Here is a 25,834-nt window from a genome sequence, read left to right as displayed (position 1 = left end):
CTGTCTTTAGCTTGTAACTTGAAGCTCTCACAGCTTTTCCAAAGTTTTTCACCACGCCTAATTCTCAGTGACTCGCGCTGTCTGGTACAGCATTCTTTTCTCTCTGATGTCTCTTGGCAACTCCACGCCCAGTGAGCCTAGTGAGTTTTTTGATCCATCGGTGTAAACACTTCAAGTTAGGATCTAGAAATACGTTTTTCCACCACTGCCAACTTATTTTTTGATCTTTTGCCTTCTATGACTTTGTTCTTAGTAAGTTTTTGTTCTTCATTCTTAGTCGCCATTACTGTTTCATCTGTATATCGTAATCTTTTGGCCACGTGCCATCCTCTGAAGCTACACTTATCCATTGTCTAATACTGCTGATCTTTGTTCCACAGGAAGAAACGTTTCACTCCAAATTTTCCAACTACCAGTCATCATTTGAATCGTTATGTTGCTTTTCTCATTTCTTATTATTAACTGTTGTCTAAAAGGATTTATATTTAAATCTACTTTAAGTTTTTTGTCGTTTTAACCCTATAATTGTCCGGAATACAAAATGGCTTCTTTTTAACTTCTGCATTGCTTCTGCTTTTTCAGTTCAGTTTAACTGACCACCTCTTATAGTCGCATATATTAGATTAGCCATCTGTCTAAACTTAGGAATTTGAATCTCTCTCGTAATTCATTAACTTCTCTTTTTAGGTGGGCTTAATTTACTTATTCGTTCTTTCATAGATTTCATAACTCCTCTATTTTCTGCCTAAATCTAATGACCTAAAAACTCATTATTTCTGTCTTTTTAAAATTAATATTTAATCCTTAGCAAGTCGTTTAAAAACTGTCTTTACAGTCTTTTCATGTCCTTTTTCCAACGTCCTAATCTATCACTACTTCGCCAATATACACTCCTATGGGTAAATATTCTAAAATATTTAACATCACAGTTTAAAATACTAACAATGAGTTTATATCTCTTTGCAGTAGTCTTTGATAAACATAATGACTATTATTTATAGCAAAAAAAATAGTCCCTTCACTTTTTTTTCATTTTTAAAAAAAATTTTTTTTACTTTCCTTCCCTAAAGGTATAGACCTTGGAGAGAAATCTTCCTTCTCTTACTCTCTCTACAGTGTCGCCAGCATTTATAAGACATAAACACATATTGCATAGGCATTTTATACAGCATCTATCGGACATTGTCACTCCATTCAAAGCTTTGTAATTAGTCATTAATCTAAAAGTTTTACAGGTTTCGGTTAGTTATTGCTCCCTTAATCTGTTTTAAAATTCTGGTATTTTATTTAATTAAATTACCCCCATTTTATTGATAGGGTATTACTTTTTCACGGTTTATGTATATTTCCCTCTATTATATGCTTATATACCTAGATCACTTTTTTTTTTTAATCAATTTTACTCATACCATACGTTTTTTCTATTCTCAATGCTTTCATTAATTCAATTTTGACTAATTTTGAAACTTTCATTGCTTTTTCTATCCTATTGGCATATTTATCATTGACTTTTACAGTCATTTTTATATTTTACACACAGAGTTCCTGCAAAGCTTGTGTTAATTAGTCATTTGGATGTTCAAATCCTTTCATTTTATCACGTATTCTTTTTAAGGTCTCTTGCTGCTAACAAATTTTTCTATACATTCAATCATTTTTATTCCATATATTTCACCTAATTTTTCCCAATTTTTGCTTCACCATTATAAGTTTGAACACATATATCTTCTTTAGCTATGTTTTTAGTGGCTCTGCAGTAACAAAAATTTCAGCTCCTGTATCAATTAAATATTCTATTCCATCAATATTAATATATACATTTTCATTTATTTTTCTATTACACCAATATCGCACATTTCACTGTTCAGAAAGCTGTTTCACACTGTGCTGAATTTTCTTTTTTACGAGTTCTTCTTGTTTTTCTATATTTAGTTACATCTGCTTTCAATCGTAATGATTTTATTTCACCTTATCTTTTGAGTAATACAATCTTTAGTTTTACGATTCATATCTGTGCCAGTCATCATTTCTCATTTTTTATTCGAGATGTAATTCTTTTTTACGGCCATGCTTTTTACATTATTTACCTTATTTTTATTATTCTCAAGTTAGGTAAAGGAGGTCAAATCTGGCCTAAATTACAAGCATCTAAAAATATACTTACAAACTGGACAGAAGACTCCTTCGTGGTATGTTCTGGCTCACGACCTCAAAACATCAAAAATCAAAACCTCAATAGGCAAATTACTTGTAATCAATAAAATTCAATTTATTGCTTACCATCAAAAACGTTCTAGGTAAATACAAAGAAAAGAAAAACAAAGTACAAAAATCAAAGATCAGCTTGGCATCTTTAGCGTCGGAGATACTGTTCAAAACGAAGCAGCATCTGAAGTTCTTATCAGTGCATCAGTCTTTTATAGATGACATGTCTATCAGTAATTTCCCAGTTGATTTTTTATTTTTTTCTGGATTTCCAAGATAATTCCCCACTGCAACGCCTCCAAAGTCCTTGACCTTAAATTCAACTCTATGCAGCCATCTTGCACCTGTGTCATAAATCTAACTCTTTAAGCCATTTTCGCTCTCTGATCTTCTTCATCTTGCCAACATCCCATCTGTACAATATGATCAGACATGCTCAGACATGTTCTATACACAGCAACATGTTCACTCTGGTCTTAACTTTATATAATAAATTATTTAAGACATACAACGCTAATGGGTAACAAATGTTATATTCTTTTTTTAAATGTGTAACATATTTGACAGATAACAGCATTTCAGTCATAGTTTTATGTATCCCTTGTAAGCAAAATATTATATTTAATATATTGGCTAAAATAAGGAGGCAGGGTAATTGCATTTTCTCCAAATTACACAACAATACCATGGCAGCCCCCATGTGCGGACCCTCTTCGTGTAGATTAAAACAGCTTTTATAAGGTTACTGATATGACTGGAGTCTTCATTTTAATGTGAGTGGTCATGATTTCCTACATATATTGCAACATTTAATTCATGTCATTAGGAGTTAAACTTTTAATGAGGAAAAAATTACTGAGTGCACCTGTGACAAGAATGAGGTTATTGTTGCTTTAAAGGGGCAGGGAGGGTAATGGGACAGATGACAAGTTAACATTTGATCTTGTTCTCTCCTGCATTCATGAGTTGGAAGAGCTGTGAGCATTCTCTGGTTTTTGATAACCTTTAAATCAATTGTGTCCGTCGCTAGTCAGGTAATCACTTTGGTTTATTGTGATGGGTGATTTGGGTCAGCACTCATGTAATATGTGTTGCACAGAAGTGCGGCAGAACTAATATTTAACTGTGTCTGTTATAGTTCTTTTTTTCCATGCAGTTTCTGATGAGTCATATTTACTTCTCCCTTTTCTCCATCTGACAAGGCAGCTAAGTTACATAATTACCCCCGCAACCCCAACTGCACTATTATCAAGGTATGTGATTTGTATGATGATTGTTTTAAATGAAGTATTTTATTTATGGAGTGCTTTATTGTTTTAATGTGGTTTGGATGTTGGTGTGTATTAAAGGTTTTTTTATTTTTTATTATAGGAGTTGGATTAGCTGCTGAAATGGGCAACCACTTTCTTCTGTTTTTTTTTTCTTTCTGTTGAATCTGATGTTTTGTGCATATGTTTACTTTTCTTCTGAATTAATGTGAAGACGCTTTATTGCATTTGTGTATTTCTTTAACCTTTGTAGTTATTTTGGTTATTCTTATTGATTTGTCTTTTATGATTATTTTTATTGTTATTATTATTATTATCATTTTGTGTATAGTGGGCTGTTGGGTTGGGTAATTTTGTAAATGTGTCACTATTTTAAGGGACTGATCTAACTAGTTCTCCCCTGACCTCTCCTGTCAGAATAATTCTGTCATTATTTACTCACCCTTATGTTTTTTCAAACGCATATGACTTTTTCTTGTATGGAACACAAAAGGAGATGTTAGCCAGAATGTTAGGGACTGACAGTCTCAGTCACCATTCACTTTCATCTCTTTTTCCATACAATGAAAGTAAATGGTGACTGAGGCTGTCGGACCCTAACGTTCTGCCTAACATACTTTTGTGTTCAGCAGAAGACATAAATGCATACAGCTTTGGAACAATATATGACTGAATAAATGATGATAGTGGCAATATTTGGGCAAACTCGCTGTTAAATCCTTTTGAGAAATGCATCTCATTCCTCATATAAAGGTAAACAAAAGGTTTATTCACGCAGTGTTACATCGGATGCAGTTAAAATGCTAAAATACTAAACTTTCAATATATGAGAGGTATGAAATGTTTGTGTTCTATAGGGTGACAATTGAGATGTTCAGCGAGATCATCTGCAGCATGATGACATACAGTATAACCTATGCATATTTTGTCGGTAGCTTATTGTACAAGTTATTTATTGATATGTATCAATATTCAGGTATAAATGCTTGGGAAGCAATGTTTAAAATATAAAACATTGAAGAGAGAGAAGATAAATGCATTGAAAAACATATCACATAGTCATTTTTAAAGTGTACTCTAAAGTACATTTATCCAAGACAAAGAAGTGCATCCAAATTAAACTAAACAGGTATCAGGTGAAACTGGGCAGTCAGCTTTAGATGTGTGGTTAGCTCACTTGCCACAGACTGAATCATTGTCTAGCTTTAGATTTTAGCCCAACAAGCAACTCCTTCAACCACAGAATATACAATGCAATCCTGAATTGGACAGCACTGGAAATCATATTTTGTTTAGCCAGATTTAAGCCTTAAAGTGCACTGGATCCTGCATGGCTCATTTAAAGCAATTATGTTTCAGCTCAAGATTATCATGTTCAAGCAAAAGCGCAAATTATGTCTCTGTAACTCTTCAGTATATATATTTTTAAATAACTCAAAACACTGGAAATTTCCATCACTACACAGAAATATGAATTCCTTCAGTTCCTGAAAAATCCCTGAAAATCCAACCAGACCTACAGAAATGTTCACTGTAAAGGCCAGTTGGAGTAAAATTCTCTTGATGTGGCCAAAGACGGGCCATAATGCCCTAAGACAAACTCCTTTTCCAATAGAAGAGAAATGTCCAGAACTGTTTACTCAACTAATTGTATGGCTTTCAAAAAAGCTTGACTTCAGAATGAGAATTCCAGTTGGCCCTTGAGCTAAAGGAGAGTTGTCATAGAGTTATATTTGTGTATTTACTGTAATGGACTTTTGTGAATAAAGCTAGTCTCTGTGACAGTTATAGTCCATAATCATAGCAGTCAGTCAAAAACCACATTTGACAAACTCTAGGTGGATGGTGTGTTTGTGCCAAGACAAGGCATCCCTAGTTTATTGTCTGCAAACTTTGAGGGAGCTCAGCATTACGCCCAGTTACCGTTTCTGTGGTTTACAACATGATTTTATGAGGAGGAAGTAGAACTCAAGCAAATATACTACTTTTAATATATATATTTTTATTTTTTTGGGTGGTCAGTTTTCCCCTAACATTTTTACAATCATAAAATTAAACTGCTTTTGTTTTTCTATTTTAATAAAAATGTTATGACACCCAGATGGAATTTCTTGAACATTCATAATCCTCTGTGTACTGTGAAAACATTATACAAGAAGACTCAGCAGTATAAAAACCTAAGTTACTTCACCAACACAATTTGTAAAACAAAATAAAACTATAATATTTATGTTGCAGTCTCCTTTCAAAAGATAAAACTTTAAAAGACTAAATAGATTTACACTGATGAGCCAAAACATTATGACCAACTGCCTAATATCTGCTGGTGGTCCTGTGGTAACTGCCACCAAGACATTAGCAGAAGATCCTTCAAGTACTGTAAGTTGTGAGCTGGAGCCACTATGGATCAGACTTGTTGGTCCAGCACATCCCACAGATGCTCTATCAAATTGAGATCTGGGGAATTGGAGGCCACGGAAACACCTTGAACTCGTCATCATGTTCCTCAAAACATTCCTGAACAATATGTGCAGTGTGGCAGGGTGCGTTATCCTGCTGAAAGAGGCCACTGCCATCAGGGAATACCATTGCCATGAAGGGGTGTACCTAGTCTGCAACAATGTTAAGGTAGGTGGCACGTGTCTAATTGATGTCCACATGAATGGCTGGACTCAGGGTTTCCCAGCAGAACATTGCCAAGACATCACACTCCCTCCACTGGCTTGTTGTCTTCCCACAATGCATCCTGGTGCCATCACTTCCTTGACATGTGGCCTTGTTAGGAGATGGTCAACATTATTTGCTTCACCTGTGAGTGGTCATATTGTTTTGGCTCATCAGTGTATATTGCAGTGGTGTTGATGCTATGGCATTCTGGATGGTTGCTTGGGCATGGTTAGTGTTCTGCATGGTTGCTAGATGGGCTTTATAAAAAACATTGATTATCAGATTAATTGCTATCTTAATTTTAAAAATCTCAATACCGATTTTGAAAATCAAAGGTTGATTTGATTACTCTATTCACAGCCTTCTACAATGCAAGTAAAACACCCGCATACATGGCCACATTTCACGCAATGCGACTAAATGTCTGCTATAAGCCACTGACACAGAGATCACAGAGATCCTTTCACTGCGTGTTGAGAGTAAAAGTTTGGCTTGACTCATTCTGTGTAATGTGCCCAAAGACGAGATCCATGCAATTTATCTGTCACTGAATAATGTCTCTTTTAGTACCCCTTCTATTCTTTATAGTCAGTTGTGGATCAAACACACACACACACAAAAGAAACATTTAATTCTAATCACACATCTCGTTAATGTGTGCTCAACCAAAACACTTTTGTGAGATGCTCGCTGAACTGACACTATTCTTAAAGAGACAGTGCCGTTTTTGCACTTGTTTTACATATCAGTGTAAATACTTGTAAATAGTACAAATTATATATATATATATATATATATATATATATATATATATATATATATATATATATATATATATATATATTAGTGTTGTCAAAAGTACCTGTACTTCAGTGCCAAGTCGTTACTAAAATAAAAATAGATGTAACGATACCAGTGTTTCTACAGTAACGGTAGTACCGAGCACCGACATAATTCAGTACCCGCGCACTGTCTTACTGACACACGACTGCTTTCAAATTCTCAGAAAGGAGTGTGTTCAATAGCACATTATCATATCAGCACATTTTTTCTGTGGTATCGAAATTGGTAGAGAACCATGGGTATTGGTACCGTGGCAACATATATATATATATATATACAGGTGCATCTCAATAAATTAGAATGTCGTGGAAAAGTTCATTTATTTCAGTAATTCAACTCAAATTGTGAAACTCGTGTATTAAATCAATTCAATGCACACAGACTGAAGTAGTTTAAGTCTTTGGTTCTTTTAATTGTGATGATTTTGGCTCACATTTAACAAAAACCCACCAATTCACTATCTCAAAAAATTTGAATATGGTGACATGCCAATCAGCTAATCAACTCAAAACACCTGCAAAGGTTTCCTGAGCCTTCAAAATGGTCTCTCAGTTTGGTTCACTAGGCTACACAATCATGGGGAAGACTGCTGATCTGACAGTTGTCCAGAAGACAATCACTGACACACTTCACAAGGAGGGTAAGCCACAAACATTCATTGCCAATGAAGCTGGCTGTTCACAGAGTGCTGTATCCAAGCATGTTAACAGAAAGTTGAGTGGAAGGAAAAAGTGTGGAAGAAAAAGATGCACAACCAACCGAGAGAACCGCATGCTTATGAGGATTGTCAAGCAAAATCGATTCAAGAATTTGGATGAACTTCACAAGGAATGGACTGAGGCTGGGGTCAAGGCATCAAGAGCCACCACACACAGACGTGTCAAGGAATTTGGCTACAGTTGTTGTATTCCTCTTGTTAAGCCACTCCTGAACCACAGACAACGTCAGAGGCGTCTTACCTGGGCTAAGGAGAAGAAGAACTGGACTGTTGCCCAGTGGTCCAAAGTCCTCTTTTCAGATGAGAGCAAGTTTTGTATTTCATTTGGAAACCAAGGTCCTAGAGTCTGGAGGAAGGGTGGAGAAGCTCATAGCCCAAGTTGCTTGAAGTCCAGTGTTAAGTTTCCACAGTCTGTGATGATTTGGGATGCAATGTCATCTGCTGGTGTTGGTCCATTGTGTTTTTTGAAAACCAAAGTCACTGCACCCTTTTACCAAGAAATTTTGGAGCACTTCATGCTTCCTTCTGCTGACCAGCTTTTTAAAGATGCTGATTTCATTTTCCAGCAGGATTTGGCACCTGCCCACACTGCCAAAAGCACCAAAAGTTGGTTAAATGACCATGGTGTTGGTGTGCTTGACTGGCCAGCAAACTCACCAGACCTGAACCCCATAGAGAATCTATGGGGTATTGTCAAGAGGAAAATGAGAAACAAGAGACCAAAAAATGCAGATGAGCTGAATGCCACTGTCAAAGAAACCTGGGCTTCCATACCACCTCAGCAGTGCCACAAACTGATCACCTCCATGCCACGCCGAATTGAGGCAGTAATTAAAGCAAAAGGAGCCCCTACCAAGTATTGAGTACATATACAATAAATGAACATACTTTCCAGAAGGCCAACAATTCACTAAAAATGTTTTTTTTATTGGTCTTATGATGTATTCTAATTTGTTGAAATAGTGAATTGGTGGGTTTTTGTTAAATGAGAGCCAAAATCATCACAATTAAAAGAACCAAAGACTTAAACTACTTCAGTCTGTGTGCATTGAATTTATTTAATACACGAGTTTCACAATTTGAGTTGAATTACTGAAATAAATGAACTTTTCCACGACATTCTAATCTATTGAGATGCACCTGTGTATATATATATATATATATATATATATATACACACACACACACACACCGTAAATTTATATATATATAACTTTCAAGACATTTATTGCTGGAATACATGGAATTTGTACATTTTACAAAAGCTAAAATGTGAACAAAATAAAAAATTATAATATTGCTAAAATAAAATTTGTAAAATTAATATTTTCATAATGTACCAGGTTAAAAGGTCCCCTGTATAAATAACAGTATTAGCTAAGAGAGAATTTCTTTCATTGGGTAAGTGGTTTTGTTCAAACCCCTAACCCCTAAGTATGAGCAATATTAATGGTGAACTAATCAACTGATCAAAATACGTACAACTCAACACACAATGTTTCAAACACTGAAATAATTGGAGGAACAGTCTGCCAGTGATTTGTTGTTCTTCCTTGCACATGTGGAATATGGATCATCAAACATGTCTTTTGTCAGCACAATTCTTCCTCTTTGGTTTCCACATTCCCCTCTTTTTTCTCATCTTTTTTAACATGTCTTCCCCACTTCCTAAAATGTAAATAACAGCATGTTAGATTACCATGTATCCATATGACCACAACATCATAATATCTGCATGGTTACTTTTCCCTAATGTCAATGACAATAAAGCCTTGCAGTTACGCAAACAAATTGCAATAAATAGATCATTCCATATGTAATAACCACGTTGCTATAATTCCAGTGAGTAAGACCCTCTTGATTGTTTTTGGTTTGTACATTATGGGATACAAGAGAGGAAGTATCTCAGAGTGAAACTGTGATAATTACTTTACAACACACTGTTAAATCTTTGCACTGAACAGATTTAAAGATCAAAAGTGGTAATCTGTGATTCTTCATTTAAATACCACCCACTTCATTCATTTGCCTCCATACCTCAGGTGGGTTTCACTCTCATTGCTGTTATGCTCCTCATCTTCAGATTCATCATCCACACTTTTTGATCCATGGATGGGCTTATCAGTTTCTCCCTTTGATCTCACAAAATTTTCGTCCAAACCTGCTTGTTCCAATGTGGTCCTGTATCGGCGTTCTGCGTTACTTTTGGCATTTTTCTGAAAATTAGAACACAAGTACTTCTTAAGAAATGTAGTGCTCTGAAGCATTTGCATATAGTATGTAGATTTTGAATAATTAAACATTGAATTCTGAATTAAAAAATAAAAAACAGTTTAAACAGCTGGTAGTGTACCTGGGACACCTGCTCAAAGAGATACGGACGGGCTGTCACTCGAGTTCTTATTTCTTTAAGTTCTTTTTGATAATCTTTTACCCTCTCTAGATCAGCTTGCCTACATACACAAGAACTCACAGTTAGTCATTGCATGCGTGATGGCTTGTTCATTCATTAAAGGAATGTTTACAGTTCACAAAAAATTAAGCTATACTAACAGCAACTGTGACATGCTGTCAATTACCACAGTTCAGTCATGACAACTCTTGGAATACATTTAAAGGAATATTCTGGGTTCAATACAAGTTAAGCTCAATCGACAGCTTTTGTGGCATAATGTTGAAATAATTTTGACTTATGCCTCTGTCACCGGTCCTACTCGACCCACCCTGAGCGGGATTCGAACCTGCAATCCCCAGCATAGGAGTTGGATGCGCTAGCATGGGGGCTATAAAGTCATGGCCTCTCGCCGCAGTTGCTAGTGTGTCTCTTAAAGCCAGGGTAGTGAGGTTTACACACTGCACAGCTATCACGTATCAGCTGGCTACCGATAAACCTCCTTTTCTTTAAAAAAAATCTAAAACATGTGGTTTACAGTGAGGCACTTACAATGGAAGTAAATGGGGCGAATCTGCAAACATTAAAATACTCAAAATACTTTAAAAGTATAGCCACAAGACGTAAACAATATGTGTGTTAACATGATTTTAGTGATACAACTGCTAACCAACCTTTTCTGAGTATAGTTTTATCCAATTTTACAACTTTGTTGACATGATGACATTAACGGCGTAAAACATGCATTTCCGGTAAAACGCCGCTAAACTGCAAAAAAAATTATATAAAATGATAAGTTCCGTGTTTCTACCTTTAAACCCTTAAAAAATTGGTTGCATTAACTTCTGTTGTAAGTGCCTCACTGTAACCTCTTTTGCCTTTTTTTAATTTCTGAGACCCCTGTGTGACTGCTGTGTGCATTTTCCATTCCCGTTTTTGATTTGTAACTAGTAGCCCCTAAGAAACATTAAAAAAAAAAAAAATTAAAAAAAATAAAAAAAAAAATAACATTTTATATATATATATATATATATATATATATATATATATATATATATATATATATATATATATATAATGTGTGTAAATAGTTTTCCTAAAAATTGATGTCCTCATACGTGGACAGCAGGACTTAGTTGTGACATTTCAAATAATACAAAGCTATAGTAAGTCAGACTTTTTTTATATATATATAAAATTGTTTATTATGTTTCCAGAAGTGTTGGTTATTCGTGTTTTTGAGACATTACAGACATTACATCAGAAATTAGCATAAATAATTCTGATTCAAAGAAATGGCCAGCATCATCCAATCACTGCCAACCATGTTAAAATAAAATTTTGCATAAAAAATACTGAATCTATGTACTGATTACCATTGTCTAATGTCTGCCAAACATTTTGAGTGGTCCAAACATCATCTGCAGCCAGAAACTTAACTTTAAATAGGAAGTTTAAAGCTCTTAGCTGTGTAGAGAGCTACAGAATGCTCCCTTGCTCCCTATTTAGTGAATGACTTAACCTCCAGTGTGCTGTCTGTCTGCACTGGGCGCAGAACAGTTTAAAATGCACCTTGTTTTCATCCTAACTCCATATAAAGCCTCTGAAAGCAAACTTTTCCAGTTTTTGGATGCATATATGATAATAAACAGGGAATATAGGATATTTTAACTGAAACTGAGCACACAGTCCACGAATGTGGTCACTGTGTTTAACACTGTGCTGTTTAGCGATAAATTGCTCAAATTATAAAAATGGCAAATCAGATAGACTCTAATCTTTTGACTCAAACAGATTTCAATGTAAAGACGTAATTACATTTCTTACCAGATAGTTTTGCTGCTGTTTCAACCAAACACAAACTCCTCTGCGATCGCCGCCCTGTTGTTTTGTCACATGACTCTGTCCGTCGATTGTTTAACCCTTTAATGACAGCACAGAGTCTCCTGAACTGAGATAAGTTGGTTTAAATGAAATTAAATTATGCGTTGCGTATAGCGATGCCAAAATACAACGTCCACGCATGTGGACACGGGGTCGCACGAGGTTAAAGAAATTTTTTTTTTATGGTAATCAACATTATGCCACAAATGCTGTCGATTGAGCTTAACTGGTATGGAACCCGGAATATTTCTTTAAAGTGTTATAATTGATATAAAAATTTTGTAGGTTTGGTCTTGGTTGACTAGATCTGCTTACGCTGCTGCTGGAGAGCAAGTATGAAGACTCGTTACTGGTAAAACATACACAGACATGCTGCTGCTGCTGCACAACTAGACAAACATAAAATACATTTGAAGCAGCTCTAGACGTTTGGTGCTGGGTAGGAGAATGTTTTTTAAGAGAGAAAACTCTTGTAGCGCACTGTAGTGAAATCAGCTTACCTTTAATCCTCTCGGGTCTGAGGGTGTTTTGGGCCCTGGAGAAGTTTTGACATGCCTTGACATTTGTGATTTTTTTTCAGTTGCTTAAAAACATATTAATGGCTAAAGTCTGATAACACTGTATTCAGCACAAACTGGGCTACAATAATATGTGAACAACATGTATGTACATGTTTGTATTTTTGAGAAAATAATGTTTATGCATGGTTTTTGAAAAAACAAAAATGTTAAGTCACTGAAATAAGGCCATATATCACATACTAAACATTTGTTCACAAGACTTTTGAGAACTGGATCTTGTAGCCTAGAGTTTTTGCTACAAAAATGATGTGAAAACCATCCTGATCACTCATTCATACAAAACAATATAGTCATTTAACTTTTGTAAGACACTTTTAGTGTTAGAAAGGCCATATGCGAGGAGGCGTGGATGATCATGAATATTGATGTGATTCACACCTGAGGAGACAATTTAAATGTGAGACAAAGAGAGAGTACGCAAGTTCATTGGCTAACGGATAACATCAAAGGACCTCTCAGCTTGGAACATAGAATATGCAAGCCAATTGGCTAACAGAGGTACTAATAGCTTGCGCCATATAGTGTTTCATGACTGAACTTAGAATCATAAAATAATTTCGACTTGTGAATAGTTGTGGATAGTTATGTCATGTCATTTTCTTGTATCTTAGCATGTATACTGTGAAAGTTACCAGGTCTACTGGCTTTACATTGTCATGACAGGAGTTGGAAAATTGGATAATAACTTTGGACATGCAAGGCTGTTTACTGATTCTATCACACTAATCTTATGTTAACACATATAAAGTTTGTCTTGTGGCTATACTTTTGAAACGTTGTCAATTTTAATGTTTATTCCTGTGTATTACCTTGCCCCAAAGATTTCCATAGTGAGCATAATACTGTGAACACAATTTTTGTTTGTTTTTATAAACTAAGGGATAGCATGCTGTGGTACTCGACAGCAATTCACAGATGTTGTTGATACAGCTTAACTTGAATGAAACCTGGAACATTCCTTTAAAGTCTGCAGATGAACAAACAGTTGGTCATTCTTCTTAAAGTTCTCACCGGTGCTGTTTGAGTTTCTCCTGGTAGACCTCTTTCAGACTCTTATGGGGGTCCATTGCCTTTGCTCGCATTGCTACTGCCCTGCTCATAGCTTGAGATTTAATTATGTGTTGTCTCATCCACTCAGTATTTTCCTGCTCCTTGAGGTCCTTTAGCTCTAGAGATCTTCTACATGAAAGGCAGATAAAAAAAAGATTGTGTTGTATTAAGCGTAAATGCGTAAATCACAATTATGGAAAATTAAAGCGTTATACTTTTTTAATCGCATGCGTCAACGCTTTATTTCTGACAGCTCTAATTTGAATTGATGCAAAAACATGTGATGGGAGACGCTGCCTATCAGTATGGGGTTGATTGCAGGGTATTGGGACATTCAGTAACAACATGTCGATTTCCTGTGTGATTATTTTCTTAATTCAAGAATCAGAATCAGAATGAGCTTTATTGCCAAATATGCTTTCACATACAAGTAATTTTTCTTGGTAACAGAAGCTTCCAGTGCACAAATAATACAACAACAAGAATAGAGATAATAATAATAAAAAAAATCGAAATAGAAATAGAAATATAAGTATATATAGAAATACACAATAAGACAAAAATATACATACAGTATGTACAAATACAAATCTGTTATATACAGTGCAAGGGAATGTAATGCAGAAGAGGAAGGATATGTTAAATAATATAACTGACTAGGCTGTGTATTGCATGTACACTGGTGGCCAAAAGTTTAGAATAATGTACAGATTTTGCTCCTATGGAAAGAAATTGGTACTTTTATTCACCAAAGTGGCATTCAACTGATCACAATGTATAGTCAGGACATTAATAATGTGAAAAATTACTATTACATTTTGAAAAAAAAATTCAAAGGGTGCAGCAATGACAGCTCTGCAGATCCTTGGCATTCCAGCTCTCAGTTTGTCCAGATACTCAGGTGACATTTCACCCCACACTTCCTGTAGCACTTGCCATAGATGTGGTTGTCTTGTCGGGCACTTCTCACGCACCTTACAGTCTAGCTGATCCCACAAAAGCTCAATGGGGTTAAGATTCATAACACTCTTTTCCAATCATCTGTTGTCCAATGTCTGAGTTTCTTTGCCCACTCTAACCTTTTCTTTTTTTTTTTCTGTTTAAAAAGTGTTTTTTCTTTGCAATTCCTCCCATAAGGCCTGCACCCCTGAGTCTTCTCTTAACTGTTGTACATAAAACTGGTGTTGAGCGGGTAGAATTCAATGAAGCTCTCAGCTGAGGACATGTGAGGCGTCTATTTCTCAAACTAGAGACTCTGATATACTTATCCTCTTGTTTAGTTGTACATCTGGCCTTCCGCATCTCTTTCTGTCCTTGTTAGAGCCAGTTGTCCTATGTCTTTGAATACTGTAGTGAAACACCTTTGTATGAAATCTTCAGTTTTTTATTTTTTTTGGAAGTTTCAAGCATTGTATAGCCTCCATTCCTCAAAACAATGATTGACTGATGAGTTTCTAGAGAAAGCTGTTTCTTTTTTGCCATTTTTGACCTAATATTGACCTTAAGACATGCCAGTCTATTGCATACTGTGGCAACTCAAAAACAAACACAAAGACAATGTTAAGCTTCATTTTACGAACCAAATAGCTTTCAACCGCATTTTGATATAATGGCAAGTAATTTTCTAGTACCAAATTAGCAATTTAGCATGATTACTCAAGGATAAGATGTTGGAGTGATGGCTGCTGGAAATGGGGCCTGTCTAGATTTGATCAAAAATGACTTTTTTCAAATAGTGATGGTGCTGTTTTTACATCAGTAATATCCTGACTATACTTTGAGATCAACTGAATGACACTTTGGTGAATTAAAGTACCAATTTCCTTCCGAAACAACAAAATCTGTACATTATTCCAAACTTTTGGCCACCAGTGTAAATATAGTATAGTTTTAACTGTTCATGAGATGGATAGCCTGAGGGAAAAAACTGTTCTTGTTCAGTGCTCAGTCCTCTGTAGCGTCGGCCAGAAGGCAACAGTTCAAAAAGGTAGTGGGCTGGGTGAGTGGGGTCCAGAGTGATTTTAGGTGCCCTTTTCCTCACTCTGGAAGTGTACAGTTCTTGAAGGGGGGCAAGGGGCAACCAATAATCCGCTCAGCAGTCCGAACTGTCCTTTGTAGTCTTCTGATGTCTGATTTCGTAGCTGAACCAAACCAGACAGCTATTGAAGTGCAGAGGACAGACTCAATGACTGCTGAGTAGAACTGGATTAGCAGTGCCTGTGGTAGGTTGAACTTCCTCAACTGGCTAAGGAAGTACAAACTCTGATGGGCCTTTTTCACATGGTCAATGTGGGTCTCCCACTTCAGGTCCTGTGAGATGGTAGTGCCCAGGATCCTGAATGACTCCACTGCTGCCACACAGGTGTTTAGAATGGTGAGTGGGGTCAATGTTGTGGTGTTCACAAAAGTCCATAATCATCTCCATTGTTTTGAGCGTGTTGAGCTCCAGGTTGTTATGACTGCAGTTCAAGTGAGCCAGCCATTCAACCTCCCTTCTGTATGCAGACTCATTGTCATCTTGGATGAGGCCGATGACAGTAGTGTTGTCTGCAAACTTCAGGAGCTTGACAGAGGGGTCCTTGGCAGTGCAGTCGTTGGTATGCATGGAGAAGAGTAGTGAGGAGAGCACACATCCCTGCGGGGCACCAGTGCTGATCGTACATGTGCTGGAAGTGAATTTCCCCAGTCTCACTAGCTGCTGCCTGTCCGTCAGAAAGCTGGTGATCTGCTGACAGATAGACATGAGAACAGAGAGCTGGGTTAATTTATTCCATAGGAGAGCTGGGATGATGGTGTTGAAAGCCAAACTGAAGTCCACAAAAAGATCCTTGCATTTATATCTGGTCTGTCCAGATGTTGCAGGATATGATGCAATCCCATGTTGACTACATCATCCACAGACCTGTTTGCTCTATAAGCAAATTGAAGGGGATCTAGAAAGGGTCCAGTGATGTCCTTCAGGTGGGCCAACACCAGTCTCACAAATGACTTCATGACCACAGACGTCAGAGCGACGGGCTTGTAGTCATTAATTCCTTTGATATTGGGTTTCTTTGGGACAGGGATGATAGTGGAGCATTTGAAGCAGCAGAGAACTTCACACTGCTCCAGTGATCTGTTGAAGATCTGTGTGAAGATGGGAACCAGCTGGTCAGCACAGGATTTTAGACAAGTGGGTAAAACACCGTCTGGGCCCTGTGCTTTCCTTGTCTTTTGTTTCTGGAAGACCCGGCACACCTCCACTTCACAGATCTTAAGTGCAGGTTTAGTAGCAGGGAAGGGGGGGGTTGCAGGAGGTGTTGGTGTTTATGTGAAGTGAAGGTCAGAGCAGGTGTGGGGTGTGAGACTGGGCTTTTCAAATCTACAGTAAAAACACATTCAAGTCGTCAGCCAGTTGTTGGTTCCCTACAGTGCTGGGGGATGGTGTCTTGAAGTTAGTAATGTCTTTCTGGCCTCTCCACACTGATGCAGGGTCATTAGCTGAAAACATGTTTTTCAGCTTCTCAGAGTAGCTTCTTTTAGCCACTTTAATTTCCTTGGTCAGTGTGTTTTTGGCCTGATTATACAACATTTTATCCCCGGTTCTGTAAGCATCCTCTTTGGCATGATGAAGCTGTCTAAGTTTTCCTGTAAACCATGGTTTGTCATTGTTGAATGTTAAATAAGTCCTAGTAGAAATGCACATATCCTCACAGAAACTTATATATGATGTCACAGTATCTGTGAGCTCATCCAGATTGATGTCTGCAGCTTCAAAAACACTCCAATCAGAGCAGTCAATGCAGGCTTGTAGTTCCAACTCTGCTTCATTGGTCCATCTTTTTACAGTCTTTAATACAGGTTTAGCTGATTTAAGTTTCTGCCTGTAGGTCAGAAGAAGATGAACCAGACAGTGATCAGAGAGTCACAAAGCTGCTCTAAGGACAGAGCGATATGCATCCTTTAATGTTGTGTAGCAGTGGTCCAGTATATTTCTGTCCCTGGTGGGACATGTAATGTGCTGTCTGTATTTTGGCAGTTCACGGGTGAGGTTGGCTTTGTTGAAATCGCAGAGAATAATAATAAGTGAGTCCGAGTGTTGTTGCTCCGTGTCTGTGATCTGATCAGCCAGCTGTTGCAGCACTGCATTCACACACGCGTGTGGAGGAATATAAACACTCACCAGAATAAACGAGGAAAACTCTCGCGGCGAGTAGAAAGGCTTACAGTTGATAAAGAGCACTTCCAAATTAGGACAGCACATATTCTTTAACGTTGTTACATCTGTACACCAACTTTCATTGATGTAAAAACATGTTCCAACGCCTCTCAATTTCCCCCATTAACTCCGCAATGTGATCTGCACTGAACAGCTGAAAGCCCGGCAGATGTAACGCGCTGTCCGGAATGGCTTCGCTCAGCCAGGTTTCTGTGAAGCACAAGGCAGCAGAGTTTGAAAAGTCCTTGTTTGTATGGGTGAGGAGATGTAGTTCATCCGTTTTGTTAGGGAGAGAGCGGAGATTTACTAGATGAATACTCAGTAGCACTGTTCAAAAGCCGCGCTGACGGAGCTTGACCAGCGCGCCGGCTCGCTTCCCTCACCTGCGTCTCATAGCGCGCTTAAACAACACAGCTGCGCCTCTGACTAAAATGTCCAGCCAAACGTCCTAATAGTCAAAAACCAGGAAAAGATGATCTGGTATGTGCTGTCGAATGTTTAGCAGTTCCTCCCTGGTAAAACTGATTGGAAAAAAATTACTAAACACAGGACAAACAAACAAAAACAACAGAAGAATTGGAGAGCTCCACACGAGGCGGCCATCTGCGGCGCTATCATAGTAGAATATGAAAGCAAGTGAGAATGACGTTTGAGAACAACGGCGGAGGGGAAGATTTTGAGTAAATATCGACTTAAGTTGACTTAAATTTGACTTTTCTTCATACAAATCTACAAAGCTATCGTATGTCTTCAGAACACTTGGAGTATCGCACATGTTGTATGGACCTCTTTTATCAAGCTTTCTTGTTATTTTTGGAGCTCGACAGCCCATGTCCCCATTATGGAAAAGAGCACTCTGGACTTTCAGCAATATTTCTTTTTCTGTCTTTAAAGGAAAAAATAAAATTCATAAGGCTTTGAAATGAATATGAGGGTGAGTACATGATGACAAATTGTTCATGTTTTTTGGTCACTAGTCATTCTTTTATGCTTTTAGTTGCAGCTCCAAACTTACCTTACAGCCATAGATCTTTTCCTGGCAGCATCTGTTATATAAGTTGGAAGAGTATCCAGAGACAGTGATGTCAAGCCTCCAAATGAACTGCTCCTCTTTAAACTTGTTGTGCCTGATTTCTGTTAATCAAAAAAAAAAAAAAATCTTTTCAAAAATGGAAGGTTTGCAGAATGTCCTTGCTGTTTTACTTCATTCAATAAAAGTGAATGGTGACTACAACTATCAAGCAAGATTTTCAGTGATGACAAATGAAATTTCAGTCTGTTACTCACGAGAACAATTCATATGGCAACAGAGGACTTGGAATATAGTGTTAAATTCTTATGGACAACTTTTATGATTCTTTTTGTACTTTGGGAGCTTGACAGCCCATGTCACCATCCACTATAACTGTATGGAATAGAGCAGCTTGGACATTCAGCAAAACTTCTCCTTTTGTGTTCCTCAGAAGAAATAAAGTCATATACATATTTCTGGAGCTGACATTGGGTGAACTATTCCTTTAAAGGAATTACAATCTTCAAAGAAATGTCATCAAACCTCTAAAACAAGTAATCAAAGATACACATGAAAATAACCAACCAGTGAGTTTTCTGGGCTCCTGTGGCGTGGCTGTAATGTTGATGTGCGCAGCTGGAATGGCTTACAGTGAGTGACATCTCTCCTATGTGCTTTCTCCATTGCCTTTTGTTGAAAGGCCTGGTACAGCTTGTCAAAGTCAGGCACTGCAGTGTTAGTCTTCGGTCTGAAGGATGGATTCTGCTCCAAGTAACTCAGCATCTTGCTTTTGGTCTTTTGAGCAATGCGGGAATGGCTATCTGCACTGTGTTCCTGCCTTTGAATGGGAGCTGAGGAAGCTTTCAGAGTCTCCTGAGCTCTCATCTGAATACGAATCTTCCTTTGCAGCTCCTGTTCTGAACCAACATCACAAGAGAAAACATTACAAGGTGAATCAGCCACCATGTGCTAAGATAAAAGGTTAGTTTACCCAAAAATGAAAAATCTTTAATTGTTCAAAAACCCTTCCTGTTGTTCCAAACCCATATGACTTTCTTTCTACTGTGAAACACAAAAGGGGAGATTTAGCAGAATGCCCCGGGTGCTTTTGTCCATACAATGAAAGAGAAAGGCTAAAAGCACCAAACATAGTTTATACGACTCTTGCAGTATATTCCAAGTCTCCTGAAGTCAAACAATAGCATTGTGTGAGGAACTGATCCAAAAGTTATTCGCTGAAAATCTTTCCCTTTGCTGTAGCTCTCAAATGAATTTTTAAGCATGTGTATATTCAAATTGCCGTAACGTTCATTACAAGACACGCAAGACCTAATGCAATTTGGTGTCATTGATGTCAAACCTGGTGCAACAGGTCTTCATGCGCCACACTTGAATATGGAATGCAATTTGAGAGTTGCTCCAGAGGGGAATATCTTCAGCGAATAACAACTTAAATTTTGATCTTTTGACTTCAGAAGACTTGGAATATAGAACATGAGTCATATGGACTACTTTAATAGTACTTTTGCATGCATTTTGTATTTTGTACTTTTTTTGCAGCTTAACAGTCTGAATCTCCATCCACGTTCATTGTATGAAAATTGGAGCGTAGACATGCTAAACATCTGCTAAACATCTCCTTTTGTGTTCCATGGATGAACAAAAGTCATACAGGTTTGGAATCACATGAGGGTGAGTAAATAATGAAAGAATGTTTTATTTTGGGGCAAACTTTTCCTTGAAATATGATTTATCATCAGTTAATCCATTTAATATGATTACATTTTCTTTGTGAGTACAATATGCAAATTCTCTATATTTTAAATACATGGCACCTTTCAACCGTTCAGAGAACCTGGGGTCTGAGACTGCTTGCGGTATAGGTTTCCTCACAATAACAGGTTCTGTTTTTTCACTTTGATTGGAAGAGGCCATCTCCTTCAGCCTCTCTTGCTTTTTTTCCTCCCTCTTGTGGAATGTGAAGGGCTTCTGCATGGTCAAGAGGAAATCTTTCCTCTGCTCGCGACCTTCTTTCCTCAAGCGTTCTTGTTCACGGATGAGGTCATCATAAAGAGGTTCTGAGATGTGCTCAGGGATGGGGACGACGCAGAACTGTTTCTGACACTCCGCCAGGTCTGCCTCCTCTTTGGCTTTCTTCGTTTCTTGTGGTAGAGGCTTCTTCTGCCTCTCTCTCACCATTCCCTTAGAACTGGTTACAGTACTTGAAGCCTTGATCCCATTTGAGGTAAAATTCTGAAGAATCAACTTCGAGCTGAAGAAAAGAATGGAGAGTGATTACTTTGGCCCCTTCAAGGAATAGTTCACATAAAAATGAAAATTCTCTCATCATTTACTCACCCTCATGCCATCCCAGATGTGTATGACTTTCTTTCTTCTGCTGAACACAAAGAATATCTCAGCTCTGTAGGTCCACACAATAAAGTGAATGGTGACCAAAACTTTGAAGCTCCAAAAAGCATATAAATGCAGCATAAAAGTAATCCATACGACTCCAGTGGTTTAATCCATGTCTTCAGAAGCGATGTGATAGGTGTGGGTGAGAAACATATAAATATTTAAGTTCTTTTTTTACTCTAAATCTCCACTTTCAAACAGCCCTCCTAAACGCTCTTTTCTCCTAAGAGTTTTCCTTCTTTTGTTTTTGCATTCTTCGTGCATATCACCACCTACTGGGCAGGGAGGAGAATTTATAGGAAAAAAGGACTTAAATATATCTATTTCTCATGCATACCTATCATATCACTTCTGAAGATATGTACAGTATTTAACTACTGGAGTTGTATAGATTACTTTTCTGCTGCCTTTAGATGCTTTTTGGACCTTCAAAGTTCTGGCCACCGTTCACTTGCATTGTATGGACCTACAGAGCCGAGCTATTCTTCAAAAAACAATTGCTTGTGTTCAGCAGAAGAAAGAAAGTCATACACATCTGGGATGAAATGAGGGTGAGTAAATGAGACAATTTTCATTTGTGGGTGAACTATCCCTTTAATATTGTTCCAAACACACATGCTGTAATTTTTTCAATGGAACACAAAAGTTTACATTTTTGAAGAATTGTTATGCAGCTCTTGTCAAGTTCATAGTGACTGTCAAGATCCAAAAATGACAGAAAAATGCCATAAAAGCACAAAAAAGTAAACCATATGTCTCATGCGCTATATCTGAAGGTTTCTGAAGCCAATAGGTTTGTGCGAGGAACAAGCCGATTGTCATTATTAACTGAGTTGACTGTGTCTAGCCCACATTGAGGGAGATTATCAGTGAATAATGACTTAAATTTTGGTAAGTTTCTCACACAAACCTATTGTATGGCTTCAAAAGACTTGGAATATAGCGCACAAGTTGTATGGACTACTTTGTTGGAATTTATGGAACTTGTTTTATGGCAAGAGCTGAGTAATGATTCTTCAAAAAGCTCTACTTTTGTGTTTCAAAGGATATTGGTTCTTGTTCAGAATATCATTACAGTGTAATTTTGGTTTCTAGAGGCTTATTTATGTACAAGAAAAAGTAAGTAAACTAGTACCTTTTCTAACATCAACAACACATCTAAGACTGGAACTACCTTCGGTGCCTATGTTTCTCAGTGTCTCGGCCAGGATGGTTACTGATGCACTCCTGCAGTAAGCTGGTTTTTAGTATCCATTCAGTGCTTGTGGAGAGCAGCGAGTTCTGCAGAACCCTCTTCTCCAAGCCAGCCTGGTGCTGAAGCTCTAAATTCTCCAACTGCTGCTTGTTCGTGGCCTTTAGAGCCTCCAAATGCATCTCAAGAGATGGATCAATCTTCTATCCTTTCCTCAGAAAAGGACAAATGGCTTTTGGAAACTTCCACACTGTCTCCCTCTACAGATTTAGTGAAATCTAAAGTGGGAGAGATCTGTAGAAAGAATATTTATTTGTTATGAATGTTGGACTGATTGACTGACTCTTAAAGAAACCCTTACTGTTGTTATGTGAACAGTTGTGTTTTTTTCTTCCATGTAAAGTCTCAATTAATATAAAGTCTTAAGATTGCATGATTGACAATTATATAAGAATTAAGAATAATGTTAAGTATAGCTTGTCACACTGCAGACCAATGCTGTCACTAGGGTTGCCACAGTGTACAGAGTTACCGGTTTTACTTGGTACAAGGGACAACACCGGGTAAAAGGGGGAAACATTATGAATGGAACTTCCAATATCAATACAATAGCCTAACGAATAGAATAGCCTTAAATAAAGAATAGCTGCCTAATGAAGAGTTTGTGACCCATGATAAATGAACCTAAATAACGCATTGAAAGCCAGATATTCTTTACCAACGTATCAAATTACACAGGCAGCAAAGTACGCTCACTGACAGAAGACATTTAATTACAGGTACCGAATATAAATGTGCATGATGGGTAACTGTAAGACATCTTGGATTCAGAATGACACAAGAAATGCTGTTAGACACACAGACGCGCTTGAAGAAACACACTTTATTATATTTTTAAGAACAGATGACAGAAAAGCCGTCTATACGCATGTCTGGCGCGCTGTTTGTTCGGAGGTGTGCAGTCTCGTGGATCACGCATATGTAAAGGGTTCTCACTCTTTCTTTGTTTCAATCTTCTGAAAGTTTTTTGCAAGAATAGTATCATCTATGAGAATGCTGCAAATGACCTCAGACCATCAGAGATGCTCTGAGTTCAGTTTGCTTTATTTCCACAGAGCTGTTCATTATGACCACAACTGCAGGGTCACTTTATATATAGCCTATACATCTGTGATTAAATCATAAAATAATACAAAAACACGTTCAACTCGAACCATGATTTATATTTCAGTGATTATTATCATCATTATAATTATTATTTTTACATTTATAATTGTTTTTAGATCTTAATTTGTATTAGTAATTTTTCGCCTGTTGTCATAGACAGATAGTTGTGTGATGGTAAAAGGAAAGGTGGTTAAATATGTTTTTTTACCACTTCGTTATTTTAATTGCTTTTTTGTTTTGTTTGAAGTGCAATTTGAATTTAGTAATGTCTTTGGTTTAATTTTTTCGTTTTTTAAATATATTAATTTAATTTTCAGTGCAAAATCACTAAAGCAAGAATATTCACTGATCCCTCAGCCAGGGGGTTGATGATGTAATTGGATATTGTGATTTATTTTTTTTATTTTTATATATATATATATATATATATATATATATATATATATATATATATAAATAACGTGAACATATTTATTGCCCAGCCCTAGGAGGGAACAATTTGAAATTTATTTACACACATTCAAAGTCATTTCCCTTCCGAAGCAGCTAAACTGGGTCCTGGGATAAAAGGTAATAAAACATCAACATTAAACCCGCAACAACCCACAATAAGTGATGTATTTACCCAGACAACTAAATACCCAACCAGCCCATGATGGAGAGAATGCACAGATGAAGTAGGTTACCTGCTAAAGAGATGTTGCCCTTCACAACTGTTGTAAAGCCATCTTTCAAAAAGTCGAACAACACAATTTTAATTGCACTTCATTTTTTTTCCAGTTTCATTTGAATTTTTAGTTAAAAAAAAAATAAAATAAATAAAGTTCAAAGTTTGAAATCAAGTTGCCTTGCCTTATTGTGTAGGCTATTGCTTAACGAAAATTACCCCATAGTACCACTTAGCGTCCAACCAGTCGTTTTAGGGTTTTAGTGTTTATAGATACATTGTCATGACAACTAAGATATAAAATTGCATATAACTTTAAACAGAAAAGGTTAGTAAGCAATTTTATCACAATAAAATCATGTCAACTTTCATATAGCTTACAAATTGTGGCAATACTTTTGAAAGCGAGTATTTTAACATTTACAGATTGGCCCCATTCACTTCCATTATAAGTGCCTCACTGTAACCCAGATTTGTGCTTTTTTTTTTTTTTTTTTTAAGAATAGGAGGGACGAGTCGAAATAATTTTTTGCAGTAATCAACATTATGCCACAACTGCTGTCGATTGAGCTTAACTTGTATTGAACCCGGAACATTCCTTTAACATGGTAGAAATCTTTCTCATGTAGCCTACAACATTTATAGTATGTATGGTTATTATAGTATATACTTTCCCATACAAAAATCTGATATATGGCAATATAAGTAAAACATATGTGAAAAATATGTTCATAAATGCTTTTCACTGATTTCAAAAGTCACATACCTGTACATACATGGAACATATATTTCAAAATACTACAAAAATGGAAGTTTTCATATATGTAAATATAGATATTTTCCCATATAGCCTACTAGTGGAATTTTTATATGTACACGTGCTCAAATAGGCTTTATGCACTATTATTTATGTTCATATTTGGCCATATATCAGGTTTCTGTATGATATGTGTGTTTACTCGTTTTTAAGACAACTTCATGTTTTGTATACAAAATCTTGGGAAATTTTATTTTGCTCTTAAGACCATACAACTGTTAGATAAAACTTCGCAGAGCATGACATTTTATTTGATCAAAATATTGACAGCCTGTTCTTCTAAATTTTTATAAGGGAGCGCGTGTTACAAGTCAACGCTGTAAATGTTGTTACCATGGCAACCCCAAACGCTCGCAGTTAAAGCGCTATTATTTTGGACACCGTGGCAAAAAGCGATTCGGAATCAATCAAAAGAACAATAAAATAAACATGCAAAAATTACTGCATATTTACAAAACGCTGAATATATATATATATATATATATATATATATATATATATATATATATATATATATATATATATATATATGTAAGCAACATATTTGCTGGAAACATTAGACACTCTTTTCCTGCTCAACGTGTAATTGCATTTTTTCTCACCAGTGTCATCTGATCCATGGCGTGATTAGACCAGCTATGAGGACATCATTTAAACACTTCTCCATTAACTGTGAGAGATCAGGAAACCTTCCATTTCCTCGGAATGGAATGATCTCTGGGCTGATTGCAATCTCCACCCACCAACGCCTGAGCACA

General features: G+C 36.8%; 1 protein-coding gene across 1 annotated transcript; it reads right to left on the bottom strand.

Annotated features, from left to right (window-relative positions):
* Window positions 1–8,890: 8,890 nt before the first annotated feature.
* fam161b (FAM161 centrosomal protein B) lies at window positions 8,891–25,696 on the bottom strand. The gene is given in 10 exon segments (XM_051722350.1): window positions 8,891–9,369; window positions 9,739–9,917; window positions 10,055–10,154; window positions 13,570–13,737; window positions 18,822–18,940; window positions 19,404–19,735; window positions 20,654–21,090; window positions 22,408–22,628; window positions 22,630–22,719; window positions 25,679–25,696. Coding segments are annotated over 10 exon segments (1,740 nt in total). The 3' UTR covers window positions 8,891–9,293.
* Between the last annotated feature and the right edge of the window lie 138 nt (window positions 25,697–25,834).

The sequence above is a fragment of the Myxocyprinus asiaticus genome, chromosome 17 (genome assembly GCF_019703515.2).
Source record: "Myxocyprinus asiaticus isolate MX2 ecotype Aquarium Trade chromosome 17, UBuf_Myxa_2, whole genome shotgun sequence".
NCBI classification, from domain to species: Eukaryota; Metazoa; Chordata; class Actinopteri; order Cypriniformes; family Catostomidae; genus Myxocyprinus; species Myxocyprinus asiaticus.
This window is presented reverse-complemented; position numbering and strand designations above follow the sequence as displayed.